At 43.6% G+C, this 12,280-nt stretch overlaps 1 protein-coding gene across 1 annotated transcript in view; it reads right to left on the reverse strand.

Annotated features, from left to right (window-relative positions):
* Positions 1–1,198: 1,198 nt before the first annotated feature.
* The window catches only part of LOC109874538 (phospholipase ABHD3), a 37,243-nt gene continuing 26,161 nt past the window's right edge, over positions 1,199–12,280 (reverse strand). Inside the window, exon 9 of the mRNA XM_020466490.2 lies at positions 1,199–2,166. Within this exon, the coding sequence (XP_020322079.1) occupies positions 1,982–2,166 (185 nt within the window). The 3' untranslated portion in view covers positions 1,199–1,981. The remainder of the gene's footprint in view (positions 2,167–12,280) is intronic.

Raw genomic sequence — 12,280 nt, forward strand, 5'->3', positions numbered from 1 at the left:
TGTTAGTGTAAAGAGGGAAAATAAAATACGTTTTCACTAAGGAGGAGTGATTAATGGAAGCATACCTCACACAACCTCTAATAGGGTGACCACATCCTCATGTCATGGAAAGAGGGATGGATGACACCACATAACTTATTACACAATTGTTAGATGATACTGAAGCTGATGCCAACAGTGGGGTATTTTATCAAACCTTTAAAAGTCAATAAAATCAATTGAGGAAATGCATTTACAAGCAGAGCACTCGTAAAAGGAGAGACAGCAGACAAATGCACAAGGTTCCATTTTAATAATTTATTAAATGCAGCATAACACACTTCATACTAATACGTGCATATCTTTTTGCTGCGAATGTAACTAGAATTGATTGTTTTGTATATAAAATTAAACATAATATTGTATATATATATATATATATATACTGTATTTATAATGACAAACAAAACATGTCCTTTGTGCTACTGATTACGATGTAGTGTTGGTATTAGTCATACATTTCAGAACTGGATGACGTCATAACGATGAGACATGCTACTTAATGGCCACGGGGCAAAATAGAGAAACATACAAATTCCACAGGAACAAAGTCATAGGTGCATATGAAATGAGACCCCATTCCCTACATTACTTTTGCCCAGGGTCCATGAGGTTCTGGCCAAAGGTAGTGCACTATATATTGAATAGGGTGCCATTTTGTACACAGGCAATGTCTGAAGCAGTGCATTGGTGACAGTCCGGTTGCCATATCTGGTGCTACTTTTGCTAACTCCTTTGATGTAAACAAGTGCTTTATCATTGTTTGCTGAAGTAGAACCAAACAGGCAACCCAGCTACATTCATAATAGCCGGGTTGCCAGATCTGGTCTAACTTTTGCTACTTCTTTATGGTAACCAACTCCTTTACCATTGTTATATGGAACAGAACCAAACTGGCAACCCATCTGCACTGATGATGACCTAGTTGCCAAAGTTGGTGCTACTTTTGCTAACTCCTTCATGGTAAACAACTCCTTTATCATTGTTATGATTAAGCAGAACCAAACTGGCAACCCAGCTGAATTGATGATATGTGCATCAGGTTGATATGCTCAGCAAATACCCTACAAGTACGGTAAAATACTGTAATACTGGCCCACAAAGTAACTAATACTTAGCTGTGTCCTCAACATCAGGACAAACAATAACATCCATGTGGTATTTGCATATTAATTTATTAGGCCTTTTGGGTATACTTATTTACATAGGAAAACTATTGAAATCAAGTGCGTTTGCAGGAAGAAATTAGAGGCATGGCTTGTTCAAACTAAAATAGTGCAAATTCACATTCCTTATAACTAATAATGAGTTATCTCCATAACATTACATTGTTAGAGCTATTTTGTGTGCGTACAGGTAGAATGTGTGAATGAAAGTGCATGCAGAACAATTCAAGAGAACATAAATACTGTGATCTGTTGAGGTAAATTAAAGGTATCACCTCGGAACCCAGAACTAAATCTCACGCTACTATAGCAGCTAGCTGTCTGTCACGAAAGATTAGGTTAGGTATTTTGTTGTTGTTGAATGGACTAAACATTCTTTAATATAAACTATTCACATTCATAACAGACAGACAGATAGACACTAGGTAAAAAAGAAATACATTCCCTGAGGACTAAAATCCTATTGATACAGAGTTTTTGTTGAGAACACTGACGGATGGAGAAAGACAGCTGAAATTATTCATATTTGAAGATACTAATGTGAACATACTCATCTTTTTAAAATAAGCATGATATGAATTCATGGCTACATACATTGAATTAATGAATGTATGAAGGAATACATGAGTTGACGGACGACTGCTGTGTTGTGACAGGATGTGCCCTTCAAAATAAATAATGCTTTTTTTGCTTGTAGTGAGAGAGGCAGGGAGAAGGACTGGGGGGAGGAGGAAAGAAATTAAAGAAAGAGAGAGAGGGAGAAAAGGAATGTCGTACTAGCTGGAAAGGTCATGGAGGTCGCCACCCTGTTCTATGACGGCCTTGGCAAACTGCTTAAAGACGCGGTCCATGTAGGTGCTCTGTCGGGGCCACAGGCCCTCCAGGAAACCAATATGGCCACCGTGGCAGGTGATGAGGAGGGCTAGGTTAGGGTTCTGCTTCACCGCCTCCACTGGAATGGCTGAAGAGGAGAGAAGAAAACATAGATTATTAACAATCAGTCAAGCAGTGGACATACACCGAGCACTTGACTTGATTTGACTTCCAAAACCCCACAGAAATACTGTATGCACGTACATATTCCATGTAGTATAAATCTTATGTCTTACACACTGATTAGGGCATTACAAGAATGTGCCCTGCACAAATCACAAACATTATACATATACACTACCTTTTAAAAGTTTGGGATCACTTAGAAATGTAATTGTTTTTGAAAGAAAAGCAAATTTATTTGCTAATTAAAATAACATAGAGTGGGGCAAAAATGTATTTAGTCAGCCACCAATTGTGTAAGTTCTCCCACTTAAAAAGATGAGAGAGGCCTGTACTTTCCATCATAGGTACACTTCAACTATGACGGACAAAATGAGAAAAAAAATCCAGAAAATCACATTGTAGGATTTCTTATGAATTTATTTGCAAATTATGGTGGAAAATAAGTATTTGGTCACCTACAAACAAGCAAGATTTCTGGCTCACGCAGACCTGTAACTTCTTCATTAAGAGGCTCCTCTGTCCTCCACTCGTTACCTGTATTAATGGCACCTGTTTGAACTTGTTATCAGTATAAAAGACACCTGTCCACAACCTCAAACAGTCACACTCCAAACTCCACTATGGCCAAGACCAAAGAGCTGTCAAAGGACACCAGAAGCAAAATTGTAGACCTGCACCAGGCTGGGAAGACTGAATCTGCAATAGGTAAGCAGCTTGGTTTGAAGAAATCAACTGTGGGAGCAATTAGGAAATGGAAGACATACAAGACCACTGATAATCTCCCTCGATCTGGGGCTCCACGCAAGATCTCACTCCGTGGGGTCAAAATGATCACAAGAACGGTGAGCAAAAATCCCAGAACCACACGGGGGGACCTAGTGAATGACCTGCAGAGAGCTGGGACAAAAGTAACAAAGCCTACCATCAGTAACACACTACGCCGCCAGGGACTCAAATCCTGCAGTGCCAGATGTGTCCCCCTGCTTAAGCCAGTACATGTCCAGGTCCGTCTGAAGTTTGCTAGAGAGCATTTGGATGATCCAGAAGAAGATTGGGATAATGTCATAAGGTCAGATGAAACCAAAATGTAACTTTTTGGTAAAAACTCAACTCGTCGTGTTTCGAGGACAAAGAATGCTGAGATGCATCCAAAGAACACCATACCTACTGTGAAGCATGGGGGTGGAAACATCATGCTTTGGGGCTGTTTTTCTGCAAAGGGACCAGGACGACTGATTCATGTAGAGGAAAGAATGAATGGGGCCATGTATCATGAGATTTTGAGTGAAAACCTCCTTCCATCAGCAAGGGCATTGAAGATGAAACATGGCTGGGTCTTTCAGCATGACAAGGATCCCAAACACACCGCCCGGGCAACGAAGGAGTGGCTTCGTAAGAAGCACTTCAAGGTCCTGGAGTGGCCTAGCCAGTCTCCAGATCTCAACCCCATAGAAAATCATTGGAGGGAGTTGAAAGTCCGTGTTGCCCAGCAACAGCCCCAAAACATCACTGCTCTAGAGGAGATCTGCATGGAGGAATGGGCCAAAATACCAGCAACAGTGTGTGAAAACCCTGTGAAGACTTACAGAAAACGTTTGACCTCTGCCATTGCCAACAAAGGGTATATAACAAAGTATTGAGATCAACTTTTGTTATTGACCAAATACTTATTTTCCACCATTTGCAAATAAATTCATAAAAAATCATACAATGTTATTTTCTGGATTTTATTTCTCATTTTGTCTGTCATAGTTGAAGTGTACTGATGATGACAATTACAGGCCTCTCTCATCAGTTTAAGTGGGAGAACTTGCACAATTGGTGGCTGACTAAATACTTTTTTGCTCCACTGTAAAATGCTGCCTAGAAAGCCAGCATCCCAGAATCGCCTCTTTACTGTTGACATTGAGACTGGTGTTTTGCAGGTACTATTTAATAAAGCTTCCAGTTGAGGACTTGTGAGGCGTCTGTTTCTCAAACTAGACACTCTAATGTACTCGTCTTCTTGCTCAGTTGTGCACCGGGGCCTCCCACTCCTCTTTCTATTCTGGTTAGAGACGGTTTGTGCTGTTCTATGAAGGGAGTTGTACACAGCATTGTACGAGATCTTCAGTTTCTTGGCAATTTCTCGCATCGAATAGCCTTCATTTCTCAGAACAAGAATAGACTGATGAGTTTCAGAAGAAAGTTCTTTGTTTCTGTCTATTTTGAGCCTATAATCGAACACACAAATGCTGATGCTCCAGATAATCAAATAGTCTAAGGAAGGCCAGTGTTATTGCTTCTTTAATTAGAGTTTTCAGCTGTGCTAACAATTTCAAAAGGGTTTTCTAATGATCAATTGGCCTTTGAAAATGATAAACTTGGATTAACAACGTCCCATTGGAACACAGGCTATATACAGGCAGTACCGGTACCAAGTCAATGTGCGGGGGATGGTTGCTGATAATGGGCCTCTGTACGCCTATGTAGATATTCCATAAAAAATCTGCCGGTTCCATCTAAAATAGTCCTTTACAACATTAACAATGTCTACACTGTATTTCTGATAAATGTTGTTACTTTAATGGACAAAAAAATTTGCTTTTCTTTCAAAAACAAGGACATTTCTAAGTGACCCCAAACTTTTGAACGGTAGTATATATACACATTAAAATACAAAAACACCGTCATGGGAAGCACAAGTAAAACATCACAAATCACCCAGAAAACAGTTTACATTCCTCCACAAATAAGTCCCCAATCAATACTCTAAAATGCCAGAACGGCACCAGGACAGTAATATTAAATGTATTTTTTATATTTTATTCCGGCAATACGGTGCTTTAAAACTAAAAGTAGATTTACCTAGCTTGGTGGAGACCCTAGGAACCTCAAGAGTTAACCAATCCTGTGAACAGGTTAGGCATCTCAGGTGTCTATACTTCAACAGCAAAGTTAGATACGATGGAAGTTTATGAAGTAGGGCCTTGTAAAAAAAGGGAGTAATGTAGAGATACCTACCTACATGTACATATTACCTCAATTACCTTGACTAACCTGTACCCCCGCACATTGACTTGGTACCGGTACTGCCTGTATATAGCCTTGTTAATGTTATTTTATTGTGTGACTTTTTAAAACTTTAGTTTATTTAGTAAAACATCTTATTTCACATTTTCTTAAAACTGCATTGTTGGTTAAGGGCTTGTAAGTAAACATATCACGGTAAAGTCTAAACCTGTTGTATTCAGCGCATCTGACAAATAAAAATGTATTTGACTTTAATGAAGTTCAGCCAACCTTTTGTTACAGGATGCAGTGATGAGTATCAAAACGGTATCAAACTGTTACTGATTACCAACAACGACGAGACGGCCTACAGGGAGGAGGTGAGGGCCCTCGGAGTGTGGTGTCAGGAAAATAACCTCACACTCAACGTCAACAAAACTAAGGAGATGATTGTGGACTTCAGGAAACAGCAGAGGGAACACCCCCCCATCCACATCGATGGAACAGTAGTGGAGAGGGTAGCAAGTTTTAAGTTCCTCGGCATACACATCACAGACAAACTGAATTGGTCCACTCACACAGACAGCATCGTGAAGAAGGCGCAGCAGCGCCTCTTCAACCTCAGGAGGCTGAAGAAATTCGGCTTGTCACCAAAAGCACTCACAAACTTCTACAGATGCACAATCGAGAGCATCCTGGCGGGCTGTATCACCGCCTGGTATGGCAACTGCACCGCCCTCAACCGTAAGGCTCTCCAGAGGGTAGTGAGGTCTGCACAACGCATCACCGGGGGCAAACTACCTGCCCTCCAGGACACCTACACCACCCGATGCCACAGGAAGGCCATAAAGATCATCAAGGACATCAACCACCCGAGCCACTGCCTGTTCACCCCGCTGTCATCCAGAAGGCGAGGTCAGTACAGGTGCATCAAAGCTGGGACCGAGAGACTGAAAAACAGCTTCTATCTCAAGGCCATCAGACTGTTAAACAGCCACCACTAACATTGAGTGGCTACTGCCAACACACTGTCAATGCCACTGACTCTACTCCAGCCACTTTAATCATGGGAATTGATGGGAAATGATGTAAATATATCACTAGCCACTTTAAACAATGCTACCTTATATAATGTTACTTACCCTACATTATTCATCTCATATGCATACGTAGATACTGTACTCTATATCATCGACTGCATCCTTATGTAATACATGTATCACTAGCCACTTTAACTATGCCACTTGGTTTACATACTCATCTCATATGTATATACTGTACTCGATATCATCTACTGTATCTTGCCTATGCTGCTCTGTACCATCACTCATTCATATATCCTTATGTACATATTCTTTATCCCCTTACACTGTGTATAAGACAGTAGTTTTTTTGGGGAATTGTTAGTTAGATTACTTGTTCGTTATTACTGCATTGTCGGAACTAGAAGCACAAGCATTTCGCTACACTCGCATTAACATCTGCTAACCATGTGTATGTGACAAATAAATTTGATTTGATTTGATTTGATTTAACAAAATGAAGGGCACTATGGTAGATGGCATCCAAAGGTTTAAGAGTAGTAGCAGCTGCACTTTAATAAATAAAATCACTATAATCAAGAACAGATCAAATGTTGGACAGAATAATCTGCTTCCTACTTCTCAGACAAAGGCACAATCTGTTTGTGTAGAAAAAGCTAACTTTAAATCTTAGCTTGTTAACCAGCTCATCTATATGTTTTTTTTAAACGTCAAATCCATATCAATGCAAATGCTTAAGAATTTATATGTGGGGACACGTTCAGTTGCAAAACCATATAATGAGTAAACATCTAAAACATTACTACTAGAGTTTAAGAACAACATGTATTTTGTTTTGCCAATATTAAGCACAAGTTTTAAATCAGCAAAGGATTTCTACATACAGTTGAAGTAGGAAGTTTACATACACTTAGGTTGGAGTCATTAAAACTCATTTTTCAACCACTCCACAAATTTCTTGTTCACAAACTATAGTTTTGGTAAGTCGGTTAAGACATCTGTGTGCATGACACAAGTAATTTTTCCAACTATTGTTTACAGACAGATTATGTCACTGTATCACAATTCCAGTGGGTCAGAACTTTACATACACTAAGTTGACTGTGCCTTTAAAGAACTTGGAAAAATACAGAAAATGATGTCATGGCTTTAGAAGCTTCTAATAGGCTAATTGACATCATTTGAGACAATTGGAGGTGTACCTGTGGATGTATTTCAAGGCCTACCTTCAAACTCAGTGCCTCTTTGCTTGACATCATGGAAAATCCAAAGAAATCAGCCAAGACCTCAGGAAAAAAATGGTAGACCTCCACAAGTCTGGTTTATCCTTGGGAGCAATTTCAAAAAACCTGAAGGTACCAGGTTCATCTGAACAAACAATAGTACACAAGTATAAACACCATGGCCGTCATACCGCTCAGGAAGGAGACGTGTTCTGTCTCCTAGAGATGAACGTACTGTCACGATCGTCGTATGGAGTATACCAAAGCGCAGCGTGGTTAGAATACATTCTTCTTTATTGAAGGAAGAACACGAAGAACATTTAACAAACCAACAAAACGATAAGACGAATGTGACCGCTAACAAAACACTGCGCTAACATGCAACATAACATAGACAATAACCCATGAAATACCCAAAGAAAATGGCTGTCTAAATATGGTTCCCAATCAGAGACAACGATAAACACCTGCCTCTAATTGAGAACCAATCTAGGCAACCATAGACCTACATAAACACCTAGATGGAAAACAACCCCATAAATCTACAAAACCCCTAGACGGTCGAAAAACGCTAGATGAGACAAAAACACACATACCACCCTCGTCACACCCTGACCTAACCAAAATATATAAAGAAAACAATAGGCAATTAACAAGACACCCCCAATAAAGGAGTGGTTCTGCAGGTGGTAACCACAGACCACTTCTCAGTTCCTATGCTTCCTGGCTGATGTTTTGGTCACTTTTGAATGCCAGCGGTGCTTTCATTCTAGTGGTAGCATGAGACGGAGTCTACAACCCACACAAGTGACTCAGGTAGTGCAGCTCATCCAGGATGGCACATCAATGCGAGCTGTGGCAAGAAGGTTTGCTGTCTGTCAGCGTAGTGTCCAGAGCATGGAGGCGCTACCAGGAGACAGGCCAGTACACCAGGAGACGTGGAGGAGGCCGTAGGAGGGCAACAACCCACCAGCAGGACCGCTACCTCCGCCTTTGTGCAAGGAGGAGCAGGCGGAGCACTGCCAGAGCCCTGCAAAATGACCTCCAGCAGGCCACAAATGTGTATGTGTCTGCTCAAACGGTCAGAAACAGACTCCATGAGGGTGGTATGAGGGCCCGACGTCCACAGGTGGGGGTTGTGCTTACAGCCCAACACCGTTCAGGACTTTTGGCATTTGCCAGAGAACACCAAGATTGGTAAATTCGGCACTGGCGCCCTGTGCTCTTCACAGATGAAAGCAGGTTCACACTGAGCACGTGACAGATGTGACAGTCTGGAGACGCCGTGGAGAACGTTCTGCTGCCTGCAACATCCTTCAGCATGAACGGTTTGGCGGTGGGTCAGTCATGGTGTGGGGTGGCATTTCTTTGGGGGGCCGCACAGCCCTCCATGTGCTCGCCAGAGGTAACCTGACTGCCATTAGGTACCGAGATGAGATCCTCAGACCCCTTGTGAGACCATATGCTGGTGCGGTTGGCCCTAGGTTCCTCCTAATGCAAGACAATGCTAGACCTCATGTGGCTGGAGTGTGTCAGCAGTTCCTGCAAGAGGAAGGCATTGATTCTATGGACTGGCCCGCCTGTTCCCCAGACCTGAATCCAACTGAGCACATCTGGGACATCACCAACAGACTGTCCAGGAGTTGGCGGATGCTTTAGTCCAGGTCTGGGAGGAGATCCCTCAGGAGACCATCCGCCACCTCATCAGGAGCATGCCCAGGCGTTGTAGGGAGGTCATACAGGCACGTGGAGGCCACACACACTACTGAGCCTTTTGACTTGTTTTAAGGACATTACATCAAAGTTGGATCAGCCTGTAGTGTGGTTTTCCACTTAAATTTTGAGTGTGACTCCAAATCCAGACCTCCATGGGTTGATAAATTTGATTTCCATTGATCATTTTTGTGTGATTTTGTTGTCAGCACATTCAACTATGTAAAGAAAAAAGTATTTAATAATAATATTTCATTCATTCAGCTCTAGGATGTGTTATTTTAGTGTTCCCTTTATTTGTTTGAGCAGTGTATATAAAGAAAACAAAGAATACTCAGGTCATGGCGTGACAGTACTCCCCACAAAGGTGCAGACTCCGGCCGCAGAAACCTAATCTAAAGGGGAGGGTACGGGTGGGCCTCTTTCACCGCAGCGGCTCGGGTGCGGGACGTGGACCCCGCTCTATCTCAGTCTTGGCCCACTTAGGTGGCAGCTCAGTAGTGGGGACCCTCGCAGCGGGCCCCGGACTGAAGATCATCGTAGAGGGCGCCACTGGACTGAGGAGCGCCTCTGGACTGAGGGGCAGCTCCGGACTGAGGGGTAGCTCCGGACTGGCTGACGGCTCTGGCGGCTCCTGACAGGAGGGAGACTCTGGCGGCTCCGGACAGGAAGGAGACTCTGGCGGCTCCGGACAGGAGGGAGACTCTGGCGGCTCCGGACAGGAGGGAGACTCTGGCGGCTCCGGACAGGAGGGAGACCCGACGTGGGAGGTTCCGGTCTGCGGCCCGTCGTAGGAGGTTCCGGTCTACGGCCCGTCGTATGAGGTTCCGGTCTGCGGCCCGTCGTAGGAGGTTCCGGTCTGCGGCCCGTCGTTGGAGGTTCCGGTTTGTAGACTGTTGCCCGGACTCTCTGGACTGGGTATTGTTGCCGGATGCTCTGGACTGGGTACTGTTGCCGGACGCTCTGGACTGGGTACTGTTGCCGGACGCTCTGGCGAGGCGCACTGTAGGCCTGGTGTGTGGTGCCAGCACTGGAGGTACCGGGCTGGGGACACGCACCTCAGAGCGAGTGCGGGGAGGAGGAACAGGGCGTACAGGGCTCTGGAGACGCACAGGAAAACTGGTGCGTGGTGTTGGCACTGGTGGTACTGGGCTGGGGACACGCACCTCAGGGCGAGTGCGGGGAGCAGGCACAGGACGTACTGGGCTGTGGAGGCGTACTGGAGGTCTGGAGTGTAAAGCTGAAACAACCTGTCCTGGCTGGATGCTCATTCTATATAGCGCACCGGGCTAGAAGGGCGCACTGGAGACACCGTGCACATCTCTGCATAACACGGTGCCTGACCAGTTACACGCTCCCCACGGTAAGCACGAGGAGTTGGCTCAGGTCTCGTACCTGACTTAGCCAATCTCCTCGTGTCCCTCCCCCCCAAAAATTTATTCGGGCTGCCTCTCGGGCTTCCGTGCTAGCCGCGTACCCTTATATCTTCGCCGTTCCTCCATTCTCCTGTATCCCTCCTCGCACTGTTCCAAAGAATCCCATGCAGGCTCTGGCACTCTCCCTGGATCGATTGACCAACTCTCAATCTCCTCCCAGGTTGTTACCCATTTGTCCTTCTCCCGGGTCCATTTCTCCATTAAGCGCAGTTCCTCCCAATCACGCTGCTTGGTCCTTTTAAGGTGGGTTATTCTGTCACGATCATCATATGGAGTAGACCAAAGTGCAGCGTGGTTAGAATACATTCTTCTTTATTGAAGGAAGAACACTTAAGCAAAACAACAAAACGATAAGACGAACGTGACCGCTAACGAAACACTGAGCTAACGTGCAACATAACATAGACAATAACCCACGAAATACCCAAAGAAGATGGCTGCCTAAATATGGTTTACAATCAGAGACAACGATAAACACCTGCCTCTAATTGAGAACCAATCTAGGCAACCATAGACCTACAAACACCTAGATGGAAAACAACCCAATAAATCTACAAAAGCCCTAGACAGTACAAAAACCCTAGATGAGACAAAAACACACATACCACTCTCATCACAACCTGACCTAACCAAAATATATAAAGAAAACAAAGACTACTCAGGTCAGGGCGTGACACGTACTTTGATGCGAAAAGTGCAAATCAATCTCAGAACAACAGCAAAGGACCTTGTGAAGATGCTGGAGGAAACAGGTACAAAAGTATCTATATCCACAGTAAAACGAGTCCTATATCGACATAACCTGAAAGGCCGCTCAGCAAGGAAGAAGCCACTGCTCCAAAACCATCATAAAAAAGCCAGACTACGGTTTGCAACTGCACATGGGGACAAAGATCGTACTTTTTGGAGAAATGTCCTGTGGTCTGATGAAAAAAAAGTAGAACTGTTTGGCCATAATGACCATCGTTATGTTTGGAGGAAAAAGGGGGAGGCATGCAAGCCGAAGAATACCATCCCAACCGTGAAGCACGAGGGTGGCAGCATCATGTTGTGGGGGTGCTTTTCTGCAGGAGGGACTGGTGCACTTCACAAAATAGATGGCATCATGAGGCAGAAAAATTATGTGGATATATTGAAGCAACATCTCAAGACATCAGTCAGGAAGTTAAAGCTTGATCGCAAATGGGTCTTCCAAATAGACAATGGGCCCAAGCATACTTTCAAAGTTGTGGCAAAATGGCTTAAGGACAACAAAGTCAAGGTAATGGAGTGGCCATCACAAAGCCCTGACCTGAATCCCATAGAAAATTTGTGGGCAGAACTGAAAGAACGCATGCGAACAAGGAGGCCTACATACCTGACTCAGTTACACCAGCTCTGTAAGGAGGAATGGGCCAAAATTCACCAAACTTATTGTGGGAAGCTTTTGGAAGGCTACCCGAAATGTTTGACCCAAGTTAAACAATTTAAAGGCAATGCTACCAAATACTAATTGAGTGTATGTAAACTTCTGACCCACTGGGAATGTGATAAAATAAATGAAAGCTGAAATAAATCATTCTCTCTACTATTATTCGGACATTTCACATTTTAAAAATAAAGTGAAAAAATAAACTGTCCTAAGACAGGAAATGTTTACTAGGATTAAATGTCAGGAATTGTGAAAAACT

This window comes from Oncorhynchus kisutch, linkage group LG30, assembly GCF_002021735.2.
Source record: "Oncorhynchus kisutch isolate 150728-3 linkage group LG30, Okis_V2, whole genome shotgun sequence".
NCBI lineage: Eukaryota > Metazoa > Chordata > Actinopteri > Salmoniformes > Salmonidae > Oncorhynchus > Oncorhynchus kisutch.